At 40.6% G+C, this 23,849-nt stretch overlaps 1 protein-coding gene across 1 annotated transcript in view; it reads left to right on the top strand.

Annotated features, from left to right (window-relative positions):
- The window catches only part of CRB1 (crumbs cell polarity complex component 1), a 112,430-nt gene that overhangs the window by 45,037 nt on the left and 43,544 nt on the right, over positions 1 to 23,849 (top strand). Inside the window, exons 5-6 of the mRNA XM_054164962.1 lie at positions 2,930 to 3,069; positions 4,197 to 4,379. Of these exons, the coding sequence (XP_054020937.1) occupies positions 2,930 to 3,069; positions 4,197 to 4,379 (323 nt within the window). The remainder of the gene's footprint in view (positions 1 to 2,929; positions 3,070 to 4,196; positions 4,380 to 23,849) is intronic.

The following is a 23,849-nucleotide window of genomic DNA, read 5'->3' as shown; positions in this document are numbered from 1 at the left end:
GAGCTCTTCTACTTACTGTTAATAGCCCTGCACAGAGATCCAAGCACAGCTTAGGCTACCAGAGATCTGGCATACATTCACTGATGCAGGCTTTGCACACTCAGCACGAGATTCCCAAACTGAAGCCACATATGTATAAACTCAGTCTGAAAGTTCCTAAGTGCTTTCACTAGTATAGCATTTGTGCATTTTCCAGTTTTCATAAAGCAGTTTTGAAGATTTCAGTGCCCCAGAAATCATTCCAAAAGTCATGTCAGCAAAAAGCATGTTTGCCTTGAATGCAAGGGGGAAGAGATCATGTTCTTGGAATGAGCTTTTGTACAGTGTGGTAAGATGGCACCAACCTTGTGGAGTTCTTTTTCAGCAGCACTGAATGACTCTGAACAAGACAAAGCAATTTGCTCTTTTCCAGTGTAGCTAAAGCATGACAGCAGGGACAGGGAGGTCACCTTGCACCAAACTAGTTCAGAGCAGACCTACTTAGTGACCTGCAAGCCTTTTGAGGATAATGCATGAGATGAGCAACTGGGATCCTCATTCAGACCAGACTTAATCCTACTCATATTTCTCCAGCTTTTAAAGCTGAGGTCCATGTAAGTGCAATTTTAATTGGCTTGTAATACTGCAGGATATCTGGAGTTCTTACCACATTTGTTACACGATGTAAAGGGCTGGACAACAAAGCAATTCAAAGCAGAAGGGTGTCCAGCAATTTCCTTTCTTTCGTGTATTTTTTTCAGCCTAGATAAAGAACTGTAGTCTTTAAACAGTTTTCTGACTAATGCTACAGTGCAGCTGAGGCTTTTGTGTGCGACACCAGCTCTCACAGAAATGTGTGAGGTGACAGATGTAGCATTGTAAGCTGCACATGCAAACACCAAATGATGTTCCAAATTATCTCCCAAATTTCAGACTGTTCTTCCAGTGATGTTTCATAGATGCAACCAAGGGGAAATTGATGCCTTAAAAAAAAAATAAATTTCACATTATTGAACACATCTTATTTAAACTCAAGAGTTTATAGAGGTGCCTTAGATGGAGCAACATAACCAGCAGTGCACAGGCACAGAGGATACCTCTGCATGCTCCAAGCCTTTTTTTCCCATTGGAAATATTCCCAGGACCTTCGATGTTCTTTTGATTGCATAGAAAGAACATCTGCACATAGTGAGAACACCAAACAAAAAGCCCCAAAAATGTTAGGTAGAGTATCTAAGAGTATCTTAATAGAAAAAGGCATCTCCCTGCTCAGTCATAGCTTGCCCACAAGCAGGGCACCCTCCAGAATCCCTGAAGGTTGACAGCAATGCCAAACACTCAAGGATCCCTGAGAAAAATGGTACACAAGCGGGGCTTCATTTTAAGTAGCAAGTTGTGAATATTCCTCACTGGTCTGTGATTCTGGACCAAAGGGAAAAGGAGCATGGATAAGGTGGGGAAAAAAAATAATAATAATCTCACCACAAAGCTAAACAGCACCAAACTGAAGACACATGGAAGAAATGTGTGAAAAGTGTGTTTTGAGAACACACCTTGGAATGAAAATTATTTTTCTCATTCACATCTTCCTCATTACTTTTTATATCCTAAATTCAAATGCCCCCTGGTCTAAGTCATCTCTGATTTTGATTTAGGTATAATCCATACACTAGTAATAAACTGGCCTGCCAGAAGTTTCTGCTTATGTGCACTTAAATAGTGTAGTAAAAAGTTTACGCCTTTTGGTCTGTAAGACTGCAGGAGCCAGTTGTTCTCTGATGTTCCCTTATGTTCAACAATTTCACTTTCTATGTATTTATCGAAAGCCTAAGTCTTGGGCATTAAGCACAGAAACTATCAACTTATATTTACCTCTTGTTCAGGAAGATTCCCCGTGATTGCAACTAGTGTATCATTTTAATGTGAAATAAAAACATATGTGAGGAATATTCTAGAAAAATCATCCAAGCCTGAACATTTAACCTGGCTGTCTTGCAAAGGCCAACCTTTTCTTATGACATTTACAAGGTGACCTTATAACTTACTACTTAGGCTTAGAGTTATGTATTTTATGAAAGTGGAACAGGTTGCCCAGGGAAGTGGTAGAAGCCCCATCCCTGGAGGTTTTTAAGGCCAGGCTGGATGTGGCTCTGAGCAACCTGATCTAGTGTGAGGTGTCCCTGCCCGTGGCAGAGAGGTTGGAACTAGATGATCCTTGAGGTCCCTTCCAACCCAAACAATTCTGTAAGTCTATAATAATTAGCTCCCTGCAATAAAAACACAAACCAAGAACCCCAGCTATTACCGATACCTGCACATTGTTCATTTACATATAGTAGTCATTAGCTTCTAAACACATAATAGTAACATTGCTACCAAAAGGAAGCTCCTATGACTGTTATTAGTAGAACTTTCAAAGTAATTGACATTTTTTGTTCCAAGCTAACAATAAAACATTGTTTTTCATGAAAGAGAAAGCATCACATAGTTGAGGAGCAGAAACTGCCCTATATTTTTGCCAGTCAGTGTCTACCAGTCCAAGAGAAAGGGATACTAATACACTTACTGCCTCTCCCCTTTTCACTTTATGAATAATGGTAAGCCTACAAAAAATTGCATTGAAAATGACAGAAACCTTTTTTAAAATTTTGGGGGAAAATAGAATAAAAAAATCCCATAATTAGAAAAAAATAATCTGCCAAAACCAATCTGAATTCACAAGCAAGTTTTTTTTCTCTTCCTCAGACAAAACCACATATTTCAGGAAAAAGCTCACTGTTGGTTCCCAGTTCCTGTGGTTTCTCCTAGAGCACCAGATGGTGATCTCAAGTCTGGCCTCAGTCATGCAAGCTGCCAGCCAAGGCTATTCAAGAAGCCTGCAGAGGGTTGGAAATAAAACTCAGATCTCTTGACTTCCAGCTAAGAGTGAACATTGTGTTCTGTGTTGTAGGTACACATGCAACTGTACTGGTACTGGATTTATGGGCCTGCACTGTGAGACCCAAATTCCCTTATGTTGGTCACAGCCATGCTACAATAATGGCACTTGTGAGGACAACGCTGACAATTACACATGCCACTGTTGGGCTGGTAAGCTCCAAGTTCTCCTGTAAACACTCTGTTTCCTTCTATTGTAGATAGAAGATAAGTCTCCTCATTACTTTGCAATAAAATACTAAAGCTACATAACCTTAAAAATAGTAAATGGGCTTCACTCATTGTGAGTCAGAGCCCTATGGGCAAGTTAGTCACTTGCAGCTAAGGACTGACTTCCCTGCACAACAGAAATGGGCAAACCCAAATGTCTCAGAATTACGGAGTCAAGACATGAGATAGGTCAAAGTTGTGATCAGTCTTCCACTTGCTTAATCCTTTAATCTGTGAACCAATGCTGTGGGTCACCCCTTTTTTAGTCTTCATTAACATGACCTTTTAATCAGTCTGAAATAGATTTTATGCTGGGAAAGTGGTTGCCTTCCTATCATTAGTGCAAGCGCTGCCTGGCAGTGTAGGGTTAAACAATGCTGGTCTGTGTTCTCCTCCACCAGCAGCGTTTGCTTATCCAGCTAAAGGCTCCAGCACCCCCAGTGGGGACTTATATCTTGAGCTCTTGGGAGATCTTGTGAATGCTTCAGCACATAGACTAAGTAAAAGGAGTTTCTCTAGAAGGTTTAACATCTGTGTCCTTACCAAGGATGCAGGAGCACAGCAAGCTGTGAGGAGTACCTAAATGCTACAGTGTTGCGCTACATGGTTCTTGGTGCATTAGGAATTGAAAAATTGGGCAGAACTTTTAGAATTTTCCAGAAATCGGGGAGTTTTGTGGCACCTCAGACTCCAGATAAAGCTCTTAAGAAACACAAAATAATTTATACTCCCTGCACTACTTTTTCACAGGGAGGTGGTGCAAAAGAGGAAGAAAGTTGAAAGCATATCTATGCCGCAATGTAGCAGCATCTGGTTATCCACTTCCTTAACCCCCTGAAGTCTGTACAGCTCAACGAAGTTCAGTTAGCTAATGCAGAACAGCCATGGCTATGTCCTGCTGCCAAGCCCTGACAGAGAGCTGCAAGAGAAGGTTTAAGACTTTCAGGTAACAGGATTCTAGTGCAGGACAGTCTGAAACCAAGCACACAGTATATATTCTCGGTAGTATTTCTGGATCTGGAATAAATGAACAGCACATCGATGAAATGCCTTCTTCTGGCTCTCCACAGGCTACGCGGGTTCCCACTGCGAAATGGACATCGAGGAGTGCAGCAGCAGCCCCTGCCTCAATGGGGGTGACTGTGTGGAACTTTCCTGGGCCAGCCTCTACGGTAGCGTCCCAGGCCTGCCGCCAGCCTTTAGCTACCACAAGGCTGCGGGCTATATCTGCAGCTGTAAGCCAGGCTATACCGGTAAGATTCCCTCGCTGAAAGCTTAGGAGATGCTGTGCTGCAGTATGCAGTTGTTTAGTCTTGGCTGTAAATACATCTTTAAAGTTAAGGTCTGTGTGTTAAGGTGCTATAGCGCAAGGGGGCCCTCTGCTGGTCACCCTGCGCACGTCCGAGTAGTGATTCGCCTGGTTGCACACCTCGGGAGCACAGCAAGAGAGCTGCAGGCTCCGAGTATGGACCCTACGGGGGCCCAGGCAAAAGGAGACTGAACGTGGGCTCTTCCATGACCTTATCAGAAAAGTTTCATCGTTCGTAACCGCATCTGCTGGCATTACATCATAAGCTTTCGGTAGCAGGCGTTTTGTCATGAGTTGGAAATCGGTGTGCACAAGTATTACACCACATGGATGAAAACAATGAATAATAAACTGTAGAGTATTTTCATAAACCAACCATGAAAAAACATTTCCAACCTTTTGGAATTTCTGTCTATATGTTCCTCGTGTCATTCTACACAGCAGCACCAGAGACGGGCAGGAACACTTTGAGGACAAGGCAACATTTAAGCAGTACTGTGCCTTGGTGATATTCTATAGTTTAAACAAAAACTAATTTCAAGTTGTGTGCATAACTACATTCTTAAGGTGGGTGATATATACATATATATAAATAGAAAAGTTACAGATAACCATAATTCTAAAAAGAGATACGTTAAGATTTGCATTTGACGCAGGCTGACTATTTAGCACAGCCACAAACCATTTGAATTTGGATTGTACATTTCTGGATCTACAATATTTTTCTGTCAACTCATTTCTGTTGTTCCTTCTGAAGGAGAAAATAATTGGTAGCTGGATTAATTTAATCTGCCTTCTATTTCTTATTCCATTTGCCTTCTGAACAGCTTATAAATTTTCCTCTGTTTCCCAGTGAGCTGGTGTCTCAAACACAGCAGGTACGAAAGTATATGGAGACCACAACTTTTACTCTGAATTCCCAATTAATTTTTCTTCAAACTTGTTTCCTTTCATTCCATTTCTTCCCCTTAAATGTCCTTCCCTATCCTGTCACTAAGTGTTGCTGTCGGTCTTTTGTTCTGCCAAGAGTATAATACCAGGTTTCTGCTAAGGCTTGTGGTATCCCCCAGGCTGTCCTAAGCACCTTTTCCCCTTCATATGCCACTTACTTCTCTTTGCTTCCATCCAGTGATGTCCAGCTCCGAAGGTCCTTTTCCTCCTTTGTTGCCATAATTGAAAAACTTCTGTGCTCTGTGAGTCAACCCAGAAGGTGTTTCCTCATTTAATCATTATCCTTTATTGCCTCATTTCAATTGCCTTCAGCTGGCTTGGTGGCAGGATTTTTGGCCAGGATTCAGCTGGTTTTATTCACATGGAGAAGTCTTTTACTCCCCAGAGAGTACAGGCAGAGTCTAACTGGTCTAAAAAAAAAATAGTGTAAAAATGTATTTAAACTGTGATTGTTAAATCAAATATTTTCAATCTCTCAATCACAAGAAAGACTGAGAGAAGTCTTGGAGAGCCTGAAATTCTGCTGTCTTCATATGCAAATTAAATTACATTTTTAAAATACATATGTAACTTTAGCTATCTACACACCACTTGGATGCTATATGTAACTTTCATTTAAAAACAAAATAGAAAACAACAACAACAAAGCCCCACCAACCAAATTCCCCCAAACAAAAACAAACAAAGCCCCAAACAAACCAAGGCAAAACCAAACAAAATAAAGAATGTATTCTTACCAAACAGTGAATCCAGACAGCTGGAGGCAGGAAGAACATAATCTTTAGGAGAGGGAGTTGGAAAAGCTGCAATGTGAAATGTTACACGCTGCAAAATAATGGCAAAACAAAGTTAATTTTGTGAAGCTTGTCAGCTCCTTCCCTGCTCTTGTTTTTCAGCAGGGCCTGAATTTTAAACTCTTTCTTTTGCGGACCTGTGTGAGATGCAACATTGTCAAGCAATCTGCAGATGTATTGTCTGGTGCCTAGCTTCCTAGGCTTCCAAGCTTTGCTTTAAAAACCCTTATGTGCAATGCAGCCAACCTCCCCAGTGCCCTCCGTAATACTGCACATTTTTCTCTGGCCCTTCTTCTTCCCCCAGCTAATCTGGAAATAGAAAGTGCTCAAAATGTGCTTCACCCTCCTTGTATGTCAGAAGCATTGACACAAGAAGCCTATAGGGTGAATTGGAAACATTCACTGCTGATGGTGATAAGTCATTTCCCCAGTTCTACCCAAATGTGTAATAAAGAAACCACATGTTTTAACAGGAATTAAAGAAGATTCAGGATTAAAATTGATAGCAGTAATATGGTTCAGGTAGCAGATAAATCCCTGACTGGGACCACTCGGTTCATGGGTGCTTATTTAAAGCATATAAAATAACAATCAACTGGGAAAAAAGGTCATATCCTTTCATCTGGGTAGCAGACAAAGTCCTACATTTCTATGGCTGTAGGTCAGGAGTTCTTCCAGCCTTAACACCTGAATAGTTGTATGCACTTTAGGTATAAAACCTCAGATTTGTATTGAAACAGGACCAAAAAAATTCTTTAATAAATCTCATGCAGTATTGTATTATGCCTATCTTTCCTCAGTAAAGCACTCACAGAGTAATATGAAGGCCCTGCATTGTCAGGACCTGATCCAAAAGCCACTGGAATCCGTGGGAAGATGTCATTAAACTGAGAATGGTCGCCAATTTTGTAACAAGCAAAATGACATTTTTGAACACACTGCATAAGACTGCAAACAAATGACAGTAATTCAGCTGAAAAACTGAGAACATCTACCTTTGAGATTACTGTTTCAGCACAAGGGCAGGAGATAATGGAGCCTAAATACATGCCTACATCAGAATAAAATATTTCCTCACCCAGCTGGGAGGAAGCAATAAATATTACCTGGCAGTATCTTGTTATAGATAGTCATTATTCAGGTGACTTGAAAAATAGTCAGGAGTCCTACTAAGAGTCTTGTAAGAGACACATCTGCAAACAAAATTATTTACACAATTTGATTCTTAAAAATAATTTTTAAAAAGTCTGGATACTTTATCACAGGTAGAACCTCTGAGGCCGTAGGATGTATGCCCAGATCCAAGGCAGAAAATTTCTGCAAAGGTTCTACAAAGAGTTAAACTTCTTCAGCTCCCTGTTAAATCAAAGAGTTTGGGGATACTCAGATTTCAAGAGGTCTCAGTACTTATGCAGTAGCAAGCCCTAGATTTTTTTACATTACCTTGTTCTGCTGGCCCCCTAGCACAACAGTACTTTTAATAGATTGGGCTTTCATTTAAAGGGCTTGTGATTTGTTACTGCTAGCTGAAGGCAATAGTTACCCTAGAACTGTGTCCTTTCATACCATGCATATATTGTATTGCTCTAGCACTGCACTTTTTTTTTTTTCCCCCAAAAGACTGTTATTTGAAAGGTAAAAATTTCATTTTGCTCATGAAAACATGTGGGGAAGGAGGAAGGCAGAGCTATGGATTTGGTAGTGACCCATGTCACCAGGTTGTAATAAACTTAACACCATGTCAAAATTAAAGAGCTTCTGAACTCACAAGGTTGATCAAATGGCACATTCCAGTATCGAACTGAGCCCAGGGAGCACTGAGTGTGCAAAGCAGATAGGTCCTGCTCCCCACACCTTGCAAGTTGTGCTGCCTGTGGTCTCCAGGTGCAAGAGACAGTTCTGCTAGCAGGGATGCAGACTATTCATCTTGCTTCATCAGAATGAGCGTAAGAGGAGCAGAGTCCACTAACCCCTTTGTAGGCAGGGTGCCTACTGCCTGGCTGACATGCAGACAAGAGCTGGCTGCTGAGGACCTTACCACTTTCAGTGTCTTGTTATCTGCTTTGAGCCAGCTGTGCCATCAGCACTGGCGTTTGCTTTGGCATCATAGAATCCTAAGTGTTTCTTGGCCTTTTCATTTATTTGTCTTGTTTTCTGTTTTTCCCTTTTAAATTTCCTTGGCCCTTTTCCCAGTCTGTTGGACTGCTGCAAGAGAAAATGATATGATCAGACTGGTGTCGTATGTGGATTGAATTCCTGACATATGCATGGGGGAAAGAAACTGTCTCCTGGAGCCAGAAGATGAGGCAGATAAATGGCCAGTATGGGAGAGTACTAAACACTCAACTAACTAAAGAAAGCCTGAACCCAGATACTGACTTGTGAACATAATGGGAGCAGTGCTTAGACTGCATCATTTGGCCTCTCATTCTGCACTTAAGCAAGGGTGAAAGAAACACGGAAGCACACAGGCCACTGGACTCCCAGTTCCCTGCACTTCTTTAGATGCTGCTCTAAGCAGGCTACGTAGCAGACAGCAGGGGAGACTACGTTTCAGCCAGCTGCACTCTTCCCTGGCCTGTGACAGTATTACATAGACATAAATAATATTTATGAACAATAGATAGGACAATAGGCACATTATCACTAACTTGGGAATCTCAAAATACATACAGTTATTTTTGGTTTATATTTTTAAAATTCCCTTCTTGACCACTGACACAATGGTCATGGAGCTGCCATGTTTCTTAGGTATATAAAAAGATGTGAGTCTTACAAAAAAAATGAATAGCAGAGTTCTCTTCTTGTCCACGGACTCCTAATTGTCTTTTGTTTTTTGTTTCCTCATCTGTTCTTCAGCTGTTCACACAAAGGTACTCAATCATTCCTCCATTGCTCCAGGTTAATTAAGTTTTTTCCATTAATTTTATTCCACCACAAGAATTTAAGAGGTTATTTTCTCTTGATCCTGATATCTTGGAATACTGCTCTCCATCATTTTTCAACAGTCCTGGCGCACTGGAGAGGTCCCAGATGACTGAAAGCTGGCCAACGTGATGCCCATCCACAAGATGGGACAGAAGGATGAACCAGGGAATTACAGACCTGTCAGCCTGACCTCAGTGCCAGGCAAGATTATGGAACAGATCATCTTGAGTGCAATCACACAGCACTTACAGGATGGCCAAGGGATCAGGCCCAGTCAGTATGGATTTAGGAAGGGCAGGTCCTGCCTGACCAACCTGATCTCCTTCTATGACCAAGTGACCTGCCTGGTGGATGTGGGGAAGGCTGTGGATGTAGTCTACCTGGCCAAGCTGTCAGCCCATGGCTTGGACAGCAGCACTCTGTGCTGGATTAGGAACTGGCTGGAGGGCTGAGCCCAGAGAGTGGTGGTGAATGGTGCCACATCCGGCTGGCGGCCAGTCACTAGTGGTGCCCACCAGAGATCAGTGCTGGGCCCCATCCCATTCAATATCTTTACTGATAATCTGGACGAGGCGATTGAGTCCATCATCAGTAAGTTTGCCAATGACACCAAACTGGGGGCAGGTGTTGATCTGTTAGAGGAGAACTCTGCAGAGGGATCTTGACAGGCTGGACACATGGGCAGAGTCCAATGGCATGAGATTTAACACATCCAAGTGCCGGGTGCTGCACATTGGCCACAACAACTCCATGCAGTGCTACAGGCTGGGGTCAGAGTGGCTGGAGAGCAGCCAAGCAGAAAGGGACCTGGGGGTACTGGTTGAGAGTAGGCTGAACATGAACCAGCAGTGTGTCCAGGTGGCAAACAAGGCAAATGGCATCTTGGCCTGCATCAGGAACGGTGTGGCCAGCAGGAGCAGGGAGGTCATTCTGCCCCTGTACTCAGCACTGTTTAGGCCACACCTTGAGTACTGTGTCCAGTTCTGGGCCCCTCAGTTTAGGAAAGATGTTGACTTGATGGAAGGTGTCCAGAGAAGGGCAACAAAGCCGGTGAGGTGTTTGGAGCACAAGCCCTATGAGGAGAGGCTGAGGGAGCTGGGGTTGCTTAGCCTGGAGAAGAGGAGGCTCAGGGGAGACCTTACTTCTGTCTACAACTACCTGAAGGAACGTTGTAGCCATTGGTCTCTTCTCCCAGGCAACCAGCACCAGAACAAGAGGACACATTCTCAAGCTGTGCCAGGGGAGGTTTAGGCTGGATGTTAGGAAGAAGTTCTTCCCAGAAAGAGAGCTTGGCCATTGGAATGGGCTGCCCAGGGAGGTGGTAGAGTCACCATCACTGGAAGTGTTCAGGAAGAGACTGGATGGGGCACTTAATGCCATGGTTTAGTTGATTAGATGGTGTTGGGTGATAGGTTGGACTTGATGATCTCAAAGGTCTTTTCCACCCTGGTTAATTCTATTCTATTCTAAAGAATGAGGATTTGGAGGGGGGGTGGGGGGTGGGGGGGGGGAAGAGAGACATGGAGAAAAGACAATTGTAAAATTAAGGTTTTGAGGGTACTACTCATCTCCCACAGGCAAGGCAGGCACTCAAGTTCAAAAGTAGAAATTAAGTCTGGAGGTACTATTCACTAATTATTATTCCCCTACAAGCAAAGGTTCAAGAAGGAAAATACTGCTATTATCAAGTACCCATTTAAGGTTAGCAAGTTTAAGGAGAAATTCCAAGTACAGATACTACACATGTGAACTGCTGAAAAAACAGAACTAGGTCTTGATGTATACATAGGCTTCTAACCACTGCAGAGAGGCTGTAATGGAGATGCAAACATGCTTCTTTTCTGCCTACATTTGTTTCACAATCAGCACAGGATTCCTTTCACACTATTAAATTGCTGCAAAATGTTCCCTTACAAAATTAACTTTGTGGTGCTGGGCAGTTGCGCAGCAAACCGTGAAAGAGTGGCACAATTTTTGGAGCATGGGAAAAGAAGTTACTACCCTCTTAGAGATATTTCTACTGTGCTACCCTATCTATGTTCCAGATTGTGATCTCCATCTATTCCTATGTTCAAAAGCACAGAGATGAAAGAGAAGGACCTTCTCTCACTGCTCCCAGCTCATCTCTAGCAGCTCCAGCACTACAAGACCAGTGCAGAAAAAGGCTAGCAAGGCCTCAGGGCTTAGCAGGCACTTGCTGCCTATAAAAGCCCTACATAAAAAAATAAAGACAATTAGTTCTCTTTCCATCTCTTCTAAAGCCTCTGATCTTTAATGAATATTTGGGTAGGCTTGTAATGCTTCTGTCTGCCAATACTTAGCATCCTGTTAAGGAGATATTCACATTGTCATTAGAACTGCATCCTTCTCAGTTTTCTCATCCTCCTCTGCTTTTATCACAGAGTTATTGCCTCTTTTTTTTTTTTTTTCCCTGATATACCTATGTATATGTTTTCAAGAGAATTATGATGAACATGAGAAATGCCTCTCCTCTTCTTGCTGCAAGTTGCATGGGAAATACAAAGAGATCACAGCCATCACTTCTGCATTATTCAGCACCAAAAGAATGCACAAATGTGAAGATGTTTTGGGCTGGGGTTTTTTTTGTTTGTTTGTTTGGTCTGGGTTTTTTTTTAGTTAGAATTATACAAAATTAAAACACTGTCAAGCATCCACTGATATCATTTTCACACCATGCATAGAAATTTATGCTTTAAAATTTGACAGCTGATCCATCATTACTATGATCTATTTTCTCTAGTTACACTGATATGTTAAGTTGGATAATGTAGTCCGACATGATTGACAGGGCCTGCAAGCAGTGGATATTTTGAATCTGGCACATCTCTCTATGTTAAATAGTGTTGCACAAAAACACTTTTTAGCATGAAAAGCTTTCTTTTCCCTTGAAAGGAAGGAGGAGGGGGATGAAAGGCTTCTAATCTGTAAGCTCCCAGATCCTGCAACACACAGACAGATAATGTCCTTAGATTTGAGGAACCTGGAAGTCCAGTACCTGACAGAAAGTGCAAGTATGTTACTTGGCAGCAAGAATAATGCTTGTCAAACACCTATTATTTTCCTGACACTCATTCCTGGTGGGTCATTCCTAATTGACAACTTGTTAAAACTAGTCCAAATATCCAGTAAGAATTTTCCTTCTGGGGCCTTGTTCAAGCTCTGCCTACTTAACGTTTGATTTCTTTCTTAATACTGTGAATAAACCTTTCATAGCCTTTTTAATTGGCATACCTCAGATATTTACAGTCTCCTACCTCTTGGCTGAGCTTATGGACTCACACAGTTCCGTCTTTCCCTATTCAACAATCTCTCTAGTCTTTTAATTTCTTGCTTGCTCTGCCCCAGCCCAACATGCTGTGCAGCCTGAAACCAAACACAGGACACATTTTCCCCTACTCTTCCTGTCATCAAAATCCCAGTGATCTGCATTTCCCTAATATAAACTGAAAGTGCTGTGTATCTTCTGATACGCATCCTAGTGCTAGTTCTGTGTGTCTGAAACACCCTGGCATTACAAATAATCCTATGTGCTTCCTAAAGGGAGCCATTTCTTGCATATACACATAGTATCCAATGGCAAAGATAACCCCTAATGGCAGCAGAGTTTAAAGTGTGGTCCTGGTGATAATCATGCACAAACCATGGTGAAACCAGAGGTACTGCACATAGTAAACTGACAGCAGAACTTTGCTCCTCTTCTTAAGAATCTGATTGTCCTTCTCAGGAACTACTGGTTTTTAGCATTGCATGGTGTAAACCTCTCTTGTTTTGGCTGAATTACAAATTGCAAAGTTGAAGAGATGCACAATTTTTCCCCAAACAGAAATTAACTTTCTTTAAATCTACACATTGTACAGTTTTCATTCATCTAGAGAAGGTGCTTAACAAGTTGACAACAAAGAGAAGACCTGTGCTGTGGGACTAATAGATTTTACTCCCTCAATACATTCTAATTTATGGAATCCTTAAGGTCAAATGTCAAGTGATAAACAAAATGACTTAATTTAATAGTTCAATGTTTTACTTAACAGATGATTTTGAAAACAGCCTAATAATCTCACCATTTTGAACTCCATTAAAATCCAGTTTATTGGTAATACAGTAAATTATACAACCAAACATTTAAGAGGCATTGCTTTTCTTTGCTCCCCATAATGGAGGAACTCAGCAGTGACACTGGAGAAGGTGGAGGAGTTCAGTCAGAAATAACACATAGGCAAGTATTTCTGAACCATATGCATGTATGTATAAATGTGTGTACACACACACATATATATGTATGTCTGAACACATATCTAATAGCTGCTTCAGAGTACTTTATTACTCTGCTGATAGAAAACCTTTGATCACTAATTAAAAAGGTTCCCAACATTCATCATCTCTGTTTAGAAGTGCACTGTTTTCTGTCTGGATTGTTTTGTGGTAAGAATTGAAAGATTTTGTCTTCATCCCTTCCTGCAAGATTTGCAGTATGCCATGAATATGCTTGTTAATATGCAGGGTTTATGTTGGTCTTCATTACTAATTAATTATTTTAATTGCATGGCTTCTGACAGTGGGAAACGTGTGATGTTTGCATGCCAAACCTGTGCATATTTGCTGTGAAAGTAATACTGCCCTATATTCAGAGAAAAATTCAGGATGCTGAGTAAGCTTGGTTAAGACTAAAGTATGCAGCCTGCTGTTATCTTCCTATGGCATCAAACATAAATTGTATAATGGCATTAATCACGTCATTCTTGTAGAGGTTATGTCTTTTATGTAGCCTACCTACCTTGCTTTCACATTCACAGGTACTTTACATGCCTTTGAAATATCATTTCTCACATATAAACATCCCCAAACAACATACAAGGGTGGTATAGCATCCTTGTTCACCCTTGCTAAAGGACTTCACTTGGTAAACTGCTATTTTTATCCCACACACACCCTCTACACCCTCAACAAAACCAAACCAAACCCAACCAAACCAAACCCAAAAGGAGAAGCTGCCCCAATATATGAAACCATTCAATCTGTTTGAACTAGCATCAGGTTTTTGGTACCACCAGAGCTCTGAGAGACACAAGAGCTTAAGTTCTCTACACTCCTTCTGTACCTAGTAGCCAGTAGAGGGAGCATGAAATACCAGCTAGATGTAGCATCTGCTGCACATTAACCCAACCTAGTATTAGCTGATGTTTTAAAGCAGTCCCTGCAGATGATCTCAAAGACTTTGTGATGAACACTCTTTGCTAATTCAAATTCTTAACATAAATTTTTGGCTTTTGCATCACAGGGTTTGATTAGCAGAATCTTCCATGTGGAGTTCAGGGATATTTGTCTTTGGCCAGTCATGTAAAGTTCACTTAGGGCTGTGAGAGCTTTGGAAGAAAAAAGCACTATGCCTTTAAGTGCAGAAGAGTAATTTGATGACCCAGATCAGGGCTATTCCTAGTTAAAAATCCATTGGCACCTTGGAGGCTTGGGTTTTTTTACAAAAGAATAGTGTAAATTTTCATCCCAAAATATAACATTTTATTGATTATGCCAGTGGTCCTGCTGATGGAGCTACTGAGGTGAAAGGAGGAAGAGGAATTTTTGTCCTGCTAAAGGCTAAACATCCACAAGAAATTTTGCACCTTCTCTTGACAAAAACAAACACACAAACAAAATGAAACAAACCAAACACACCACCAACCACCACCAAACCCAAAAACATTTGATTCAAGCAGTTTGTAAAATATTCGTGTTTTCCTCTTGATCCTTAAAATACTGGCAAAGAACTATTTCATGCCCTTACATAAGGTTCCCATAATGCTAGTGGCACAAATGACATCAGTTTTTAAAGCATAAAAGGCACCTCATCTAGGCTCAGAAATGTCAGTAGTAATTACAAACTTTGTTTTCAAGTATAATCAATTCTTTATTTATGGTGTGAAATGGTTTTTACCCTTTTGAACTTTCACTATTCTAAGCCAAGCAATATTGTTGGCATGTTCCTTTAAAAATAATTGCTTCTGGACTGAGAAATTGAATGTCAAGTTCCAACTTGATGTAAATTAAATAGGTTACATTAATAGTCTGGCCCATAGCAGAAGTGAGTGTTTTGATTCTGGGTCTGACTTCAGGACATGACCTCTTGATCACACAGGTCAGCACAGATGGGAAATATTGAAGAGGTACCCTAGGTTGACATGGGGAAGAAAGTGTCTTGTGCTGATGTATCACAAACTGTCTGATCCATTAAACAGAAGCAATGTCAGACTCCACGGAGGATAAAGATTAGTTGTCATAGATCATTATGCTCTTTAAAAAAAAAAAAAAAATTAAAAAAGAGTTGGAAGGAACAATCACAATGATAGAAATCCTCAGGGCCGTCATTTACACATCACATAATCTTCTAAACCTTCCACAATTAATACTACCAAGCCACACAGGAGTAAAAACAACCTAAATATTCTGAACTTTTATGGTATAAATATGTCTTGGATTTCTCACCTGTACCTGGTATAAAGGATTATTTAACAATATACAGCATTTTCAGTTTAAAAGCAGAACATCAATACAGCCAAGCCTCATACTTGCTAAGTCTTAAGAATTGCATGCATGAGAGCCATCATGTTCACGAGACCAGGCGATATATATTTCTTCAAGGGAAAAGAACAGGTGACTGGGAGAGAAGATTAAATACGCCTTTTCCTTTGAAATACCATCTTCTGCTTTTAAAATTTACTTTGATTTCAACATCTGATCACCCTCAGCCTCTCCTCATGACAGATTTCCCAATCCTTTAATCATCTTCATGGCCCTTTGCTGGACCTTCTCCAGTACATCCAATTGTATCCTTCAGCTGGGGAGCCCAGATCTGGACTTGATACAGTCTCATGAGTGCTGAGCAGCAGTGAAGACTCACCTCACTTGACCTGCTGGCAATATGTTTCCTAATACAGCCCAGGAGGCTGTTGGTCCTCTTTGCTGCAATGACACACTGCTGGCTTATGTCCAACTTGTTCACAGGCATTACAAAGCCGCTTTCCAGCAAGCTCTCCCCCAGCAGGAACTGCTGGAGGGGGTTACTTGTCCCTAGGTGCAAGACTTCACATGTCCCTTTGCAGGACTCCATGAGGTTCCTGAAGACTGCCTGTTTCTCAGATTGTTGAGATCCCTCTGAATAGCAGCACAAATCTCTGGTGTATAAAGAACTCTTCCCATTTTTGTATACACATATAAATGTGTGTATATATATATTTGTATATATAGGTATATATACACTATCACAGAGAATCATAATGATCAATACAATTATGGCTGTAGTCAGTGTCATATGGGCACTACTTTTTTCTTGCCAAAGAGGGTTCAGAATCTGCTATTAGGCCTATTTGTGAGGCCAGAACCACATAGAGTCATAGAATTGTTAGGGTTGGAAGGGACCTCAAGGATCATCTAGTTCCAATGCCCCTGCCATGGGCAGGGACACCTCACACTAGATCAGGTTGGCCTTAAAATCCTCCAGGGATGAGGTTTCTACCACCTCCCTGGGCACCTTGTTCCAGTGTCTCATCACCTTCATGGTGAAGAATTTCTTCCTAACATCCAATCTGAATCTACCCATTTCTAGTTTTGCTCTGTTCCCCCCAATCCTATCATTACCTGACACCCTAAAAAGTCCCCCACCAACTTTCTTGTTAATCACTACCTATAGTAACTAAGAAAGAAAACTAAATGCTGTATTGTGAATGTCCGCACAGCTATGGAAGTTTACAGAAGCACAGAAAGACAGGTGAAGAGCAGATTTAATCTAGCTAAAATACATACCTATAGTATGACCCAGGAAATTCCCCAGTAAGGCAGCCAGCAGATGATGGCAAGCACACAGGATCTCAAGTTCATGCTGTCCCGTTGCTGTTGGGATTGTTATGTGACCTAGTAAAAGTGAAGCTAGTTTGGGTCTCATGCTTCCCAGAATCAAGATGAGTTAAGCATGTGAAACCTTGGATAGGTGAAGCCATCATTTAGACAAGTCTTCACACTGAAAAAGAACTAACATTGCCTGGAAGGAGAGAAATGAACACTGCTGATGTGAAAAGAGGTATAATCTTTTGCCATCCCCATTCATACTGAACTGGACTGAAAGACCACAGTCCAAAGTCTAAGGTCTTCTGCATATACATCTGCTCTGTAGCCAGTCACAGCTCTTTATATAGGAAAGAAAACATACATCAGGTAGAATAATTGCCTTAAAAAGAATAAATTAAAAAGTGTAGAAGTTGAGTCCAGGGAAAAGGAATTGGTTTTCTGTATTTGAAGTGGGGATAAATGATGAAGGAATATTGTATATACTCTAATCTGCTGTCCACTAAAAGTTAAAGCATGGGAAAATCCTGAATCATACATGTGCTTTTTTTCAACTTAAAGAACACACAAAAATATCCTGTGGAAATAGAGAAGGGTAATTCTACAAAGCATAAGTACAGATCATATTCATGCTATTAATACAGCTATGCTATGCATAGCTCAGAATACACACAGTGTAAACGTGTTGTGCATGTTCACACATTCACATTGTATTTTTTTCCCAGTCTCAGGTCTCTATATTTCAGTTAAGCTCTATATGCTCTATTAAATCTATGATGTTCTAGCCTGCTGGCTTTTGAGGTTTGTTTCGATAGGGACTGACAGTGAAGCTGTGAAAATGCAGTCACTTCTGTGTTGTGGAGGTTCCCACTGGTTTTAGCAAAAATAAGAAAAGCCTGCAAATTACTGAAATTTTTCCAATCCCCATTTCCAGTGCAGAAACTGTTTCACACTAGACAGCACAGTGGCTGTGCTTGCTTATCTCAGTTAAAACAAATAGGAAGCAGCCAATATGAGACAAGCTAGAAAGTCCCTTCTGGAAGACACTAGACATAGCACACATTTCTAAATAGATGTGCTCATCAACAGCAAACACTCATTTCAAGCCCAACGTATTAGTAGGACTGAAAATCACAGAAGCACAGAAACATTCAGGTTGGAAAAGACCCTCAGGATCACCAAGTCCAATTGATAACCCTACTCTACAAAGTCTGCCCCTAAACCATGTCCCCAAGCACCACATCCAAAACACCTTCAAATGCATCCAGGGTTGGTGACTCAACCACCTCCCTGGCCAGCACATTCCAATGCCTGACGACTCTTGCTGGGAAAAAATTCTTCCAAATGTCCAGTCTAAACCTACCCAGTTGTAGCTTAAGGCCATTCCCTCTTGTTCTATCACTAATTACCTGGGAGAGGAGACAGCACCAGCCTCTGTACAATGTCCTTTCAGGTAGTTATAGACAGCAATGAGGTCTCCCCTCAGCCTCCTCTTTTCCAAACTAAACATCCCGAGCTCCTCCAGTTGCTCCTCATAAGATTTATTCTCCAGGCCCTTCACAGATTCCTTGCCCTCCTCTGCACTGGCTCCAGCACCCCCACATCTCTCCCGTATTGAGGTGCCAAAACTGACACAATACTCGAGGTGTGGCTTCACCGGAGCTGAGTCCCAGAGGAAAATCACCTCTCTACTCCTGCTGGAAATTAATTTATTTTCTGATTTCAAAGTGAATCATATGCTCCAAATAGATTTTCAAGTCAATGAAACATGACTTTGTAGGAGCTAATCAAACAATTCAAAGGTTCCAGTTGTTTTAAGATCCCTCTGGATATACTTCAGTTCAAACGCACACACACAAGGTCATAAATCTACAAAAAATGCAGATCTGATCATTAATGCTTTGAACTTGACAGTCTTACCACAATTTTCTAATAGGTAAACCATGAAAAACTCCTGAATTTTATACAAATCTTTACAATTTAAAAAACACACAAAAACATAGTGGAAGCAGAACACCAAGTATCTTTCATAGACTTCCAAATATCTGGTCAATAATCAGGTACAAACTAATCAAATGCTCCAAAACTCATTATTAAGAATTGACTTCTCTGCTCCAGTGCGTATGACTGACTTTATTTAACTACAAAAGTATCTATGACTAATTTATTCCCATTTTTTGTCTTCAGTCTTTTGTCTTTGCCATTGCTCCTGTGGTCTCTTTTGTCCACTCTGAATTTTAGCTCAGACCTCTGCGTAGACTTTATCTCTGATCAACGGTCAGTCCTTCCAAGAATCTCTCACTTTTCCTACATAGGTTTTCCTATTCAGATTGTTCCCTACCTTTCATCTGGTTAATCTTCCAACTCTTATCTGCTTATCTTTTGTCTTAACGGTGTCCTTCCTAAATCACCTTTGTCCACTTTAACCTGTCACACCCTGTAATGTTGCTGAGCCTTCCTAGCTCATTCCAGTGATGTGGCCTTGGCTACAGACTCATTTGTGCAGCCAAATAACCCACTCAAGAAGGATGTTGCCTGGGAAAAGGGGGCTGCCACCATTTGATTTTCTTTCTTACCACCATCAGTCAAATGCAACAGCAGCTGCCTCTTTTACCTATATATGAAGCTAACTCTAGAAGCAGGGAAATTAAAGGAAAATGAGTGCCATGCACAGACATATTTCTTCACCAAGTTTTTCTTTACTCCTGATTCAGACTCTAATCTTACAATTGGATCCACATGGCCGGCTGTGTTAATCGAAATATGGGATGAAGGTGTAGGCTACAAGGCGCAGTTTTGCCATGCTGCCCTTCTAGGACATGGCCTCTTGCCATTCGCAGGCCATATGCGTCTGACCTCTGGCTGTGCCACTCTCACAACGTTGCCTAAAGGAGCGCTCGCAGTCTGCAGAGCAGGCTCATGAAAAAGGCTGCTCTACCCAGAAGCCAAAGCCAATGCTTAACTCAGTCGGCTGGTTCCAATATGTATAAAATAAAACAAACACAGCAGATTGCACTAAACAACTAATCACCTACACCATCCAGAGGACTTTTTAATTTTTTTTTTTTTTTCAAATGAAAACTATTTTAGGTGTGACAAAACACGTGAAACAAGTGGAAAAACATTTCCAAGAGCTTTTTACTCTCAGAAAATGTTTAATGATTGAAGAGATTAAGGGATTGGGGACTTTTACTACTTTAAAAAAAAAGAGTCCATTTTCACTGAAAATTCAGACGGGTCTCTGAACCTTCAGGCCAGCAACATTTAAAAAGATTGAGTTACAGCATGCCATTCTGAATGCAGCACGTTATGAATTCCATATCCCTCAGCTAGAGTGACATATTTAATGATTAAGCCAAATCACTCAACTCTAATTCTTTCTTTCTTTCCTTTTTTTTTTTTTCCCTAGCTAGTATTAACTTTATATGTGCATTTTCAGTGCAAGAGGGAAAATACCAGAACAGTGAATTTGTCTGCAATAAAGAAATAACTAACAAGGTCTTGACTTCACGAAATTGGAGTGCTGTGTGAAAGGCAACATGTGCAAATTAGCCCAATGTTAGCAAAGCCTTATTATCCTACTATTTTAAAGTATCCTATTTTCTGTGTGCTCCAACTCTATCCTGTATTTGGTCCTTATTTTTACAAGGGCTTTTCCTACTAAGATAACTACAAATATTACTATACTAGGTCAGATCACTCTTCACATTAAGTTCAACATCCAACATGAAGTAGTTCTTTACTGAAGAAAAACAGGAGAGAAAAAAATCCATTTTAATAGACCTCACTTACTCTACACTGATGTACATAAGAGTGAAACCTCCTCTCTGACCTCCTTGACAACCGATTTATACCCAGAAGCATGAGTTTTAATTACAATGACATAGAGATGGCCAATTTATTCCCTTGTGCTTACTCACTCATGAATGTGCATTTCCTCCTTCCAGCAAGGAATAATTATCTCTTTGTGATTATCAGCACAGATGTGGCAAAGAAAGAATTCTCATGGTTGTCTGCTAAGACCTGGAGCTCTGAAGAATGTATCCTCTGCCTGGTCTTTCCTCTGGCTTCATGATTTTGTAACCTTTAAATTGCAGGTGAAAGAAGTGTTGCTGCAGACTCCTTGTTTTCAAATTCCATAAAGCATATCCTAAAGTGTATGCTACAATTTGACTTTCCACAATATTTACTCCTTCCATTACTTCCATTTCATACCCAAATGTGTATAGATACCTACATGAGCATGTAGAGTTGGACACATCTCCAACTCAGTTGATGGGAATTGTTTTACCTGAGGAAGTTACAGAAACATGGGAAATGTAGAATTGGAAGGGACAGATGTGTAGGTGTCATTTGGGCTACCTACGATAGGCTCAGCTGACACGTGCTGACTGCACTTTTGTCTCAACTGCTTTTAAGGATTCAAAATTGACCTTATGGCTCCCAGTGAACATCTTATGCCAAGGCTTTGCTGCCTTCTTGTCATTAGAAATATTTTCCTGAAATGTGACATGGATCTTCCTTGGTGCAGGTCAAACTCATGACTTCTTGACTTGTTTAGTATGGTGTCATGGAACAGAGGGCTGTCTCTTTTTCTCTTGTTTCAGTACTGAAACTCTGTTACTGTGTCCCATTTCCTTTCTTGTCTTTCAGCTGAACAGCCCAACATTTTTATTCTCTAGATTTGTGATTATTCTCATTGTTCCCCTCTGAATTCTTCCCAATTGAGCCAAATCTTTCTTGACGTGCAGATCTATGAGTGGACTCAGTATTCCCATTAAGGTGTCACTAAGGTTTTGTAAACTGGAACTATTGTACCACCCAATTGCTGGTTATTCTGGCCTGAGACCATAGAAACAGAATGAGTCCTTCCAGAATTAAAAACAATGTTTTTCAGATATTTTCTCTAAGTTCTTTTGTTCACCTAGGAAAGTAATTTTGTCTTTAACACACTCAGAAGTTTCACTTAACACTGCTTTATCAGGCAACTTGGTAAGCAAACTTTCCGTACCATCACCCACAACTTCCACTGACTGCAGCAAACCCAGGACAATCCCAAACCATACTCAATAAGATTCTCCCAGTTTCACAGTGAACCCACTGACAATTACTTTTTGGGCAAGGTTACACAGGTATTATAGCCACTTCATGTGTTTTTTCACATAGATTTTCCTCCTTGGTTTGTCCATGAGAATGTTATTAAGGAGAATATCAAACCATTACTGTAATTAGAGTAACCATCACCTTCTGTAATTCATTTGTTCTTGACAGATTTGTTCAAACATCCACTAGCAGGTCTGACATGGCTTCAGGCAGCTTGCTAAACATCCTGATATGAAGTTTCTCTGTCTCAGAGTGTCACCAACTCCATGTTTTTCACCGAGCTGTAACAGTGTATGCCTATCTCAACTTGTTGACAGTGTGTATGTTCTTAATCTTTCCTCAGAACATATATCAGTGCCATGTTGCAAGAGGGCTGGCAGTTACCAAGAACTTCTAACTTTTTCTTGTTATTTTCAAAATAAAAATGCATATTAAGCATAAAGCTGTAGCATGAGACAGCTGATAAGCACCATGAATAAAGTACATGCATACTAACTTAGCAACATGAACTTAATTTTGTTTAAAGCTTCCTACCTTTCACAGGACCTGGAGGACATTCTTACCCCATGGTATTTCAGTTTATCATAGGGAAAAATCACTCAATGCTTGTATCAGAGACTCGAAGGAGAAGCAGTTGTCTGAGCATCACCATAAAAAGTAGTTGGGAACTGTAGATTAAATTAATCCAAAACTGTATCCAGCATATGAATATTTTGATAAACCTGGAAACAAGCAAACAAACAAACAAATGATACCAAGTCAGGAATTTCCTAATTAATGTATAAACAAGTTGAGGAAGAAGTAGTAGTTGAAAAACACGTCAGTGAAAAATCACATTTTCCTGGGGACAGAGAGACTTCAGGATCCATTGCTGAAGTTTTAAAATGGGAAGCTGACAAAACAAAAATCTGACTCCACAGTTTGCCGTATGTTGGTTGGATGGTGCAAATACCAACCTGGGGAAACACTGTTGCTTTATAATTATTTCACTAATTACACAGCAATATTTCTCTGGCAATATTTTAAGTAATTCATTCTGCAGATAAAGAATAGTGGAAGGGGGGGAGGGGGAGGGAAAGTCTTCTGCATAAATTATCCCAGGAATAGTAACCCAGTCTCCTGAACTCTGTTTTTCTTTCATTTAATTAGCTCTAGATCAAAATGCCTTGTTCGAGAGCTGAAAAGATATTTCAGTAAATTACTTCTTTCCTGTCTTTAGCACACTCAAACATCTACAGCCACAGATTTCCAGTAAGTAGTACAATGAGAGCCAATGGTAGAAAAAGCACTTTATAAAATAATGAGGTCCAATTTTAGGTATTTTTCTATCAGCTTTTTGAGACACACAGTTTCTCTGAATGACAGTGACTTTGAGGGAGTTGATCTGGATTAGCAAACCTCTTGAAAATGAAAGAAAATACAGTCTCTAAAACCAACACCTTGTAAAATGACAAAAAGTCACCAATCAGTTTTTAACAGATCATTAAAATATGCCTTTCTGTGAAGCAGACTCGAAGTTTAGTGTGAGCACAGCTGGACTGAACATGCTGTAAAAGAATGTAAGTAGAATACATATCTCTTGCGTAAACAGTTTAATGAGTCTTACTTTAAGCCCTGTTGATCTGGCTTGGGCAAAATACACCATCAGACAACATCAGCAGGTACAGAAGGGGAGCAAACTAATCCTGGAAAGGAAGCCTTTATACTAAGAACTGTTTTGAATTTTGCAGAAACTTACTTTGTGGACTGCTTAAGTGCTAAATCTTTTTTTTTCTTTTCTT

Source organism: Dryobates pubescens, chromosome 11, assembly GCF_014839835.1.
Source record: "Dryobates pubescens isolate bDryPub1 chromosome 11, bDryPub1.pri, whole genome shotgun sequence".
NCBI lineage: Eukaryota > Metazoa > Chordata > Aves > Piciformes > Picidae > Dryobates > Dryobates pubescens.
The sequence above is the reverse complement of the archived record's forward strand: the minus strand, read 5'-3'. Positions and strand labels throughout refer to the sequence as shown.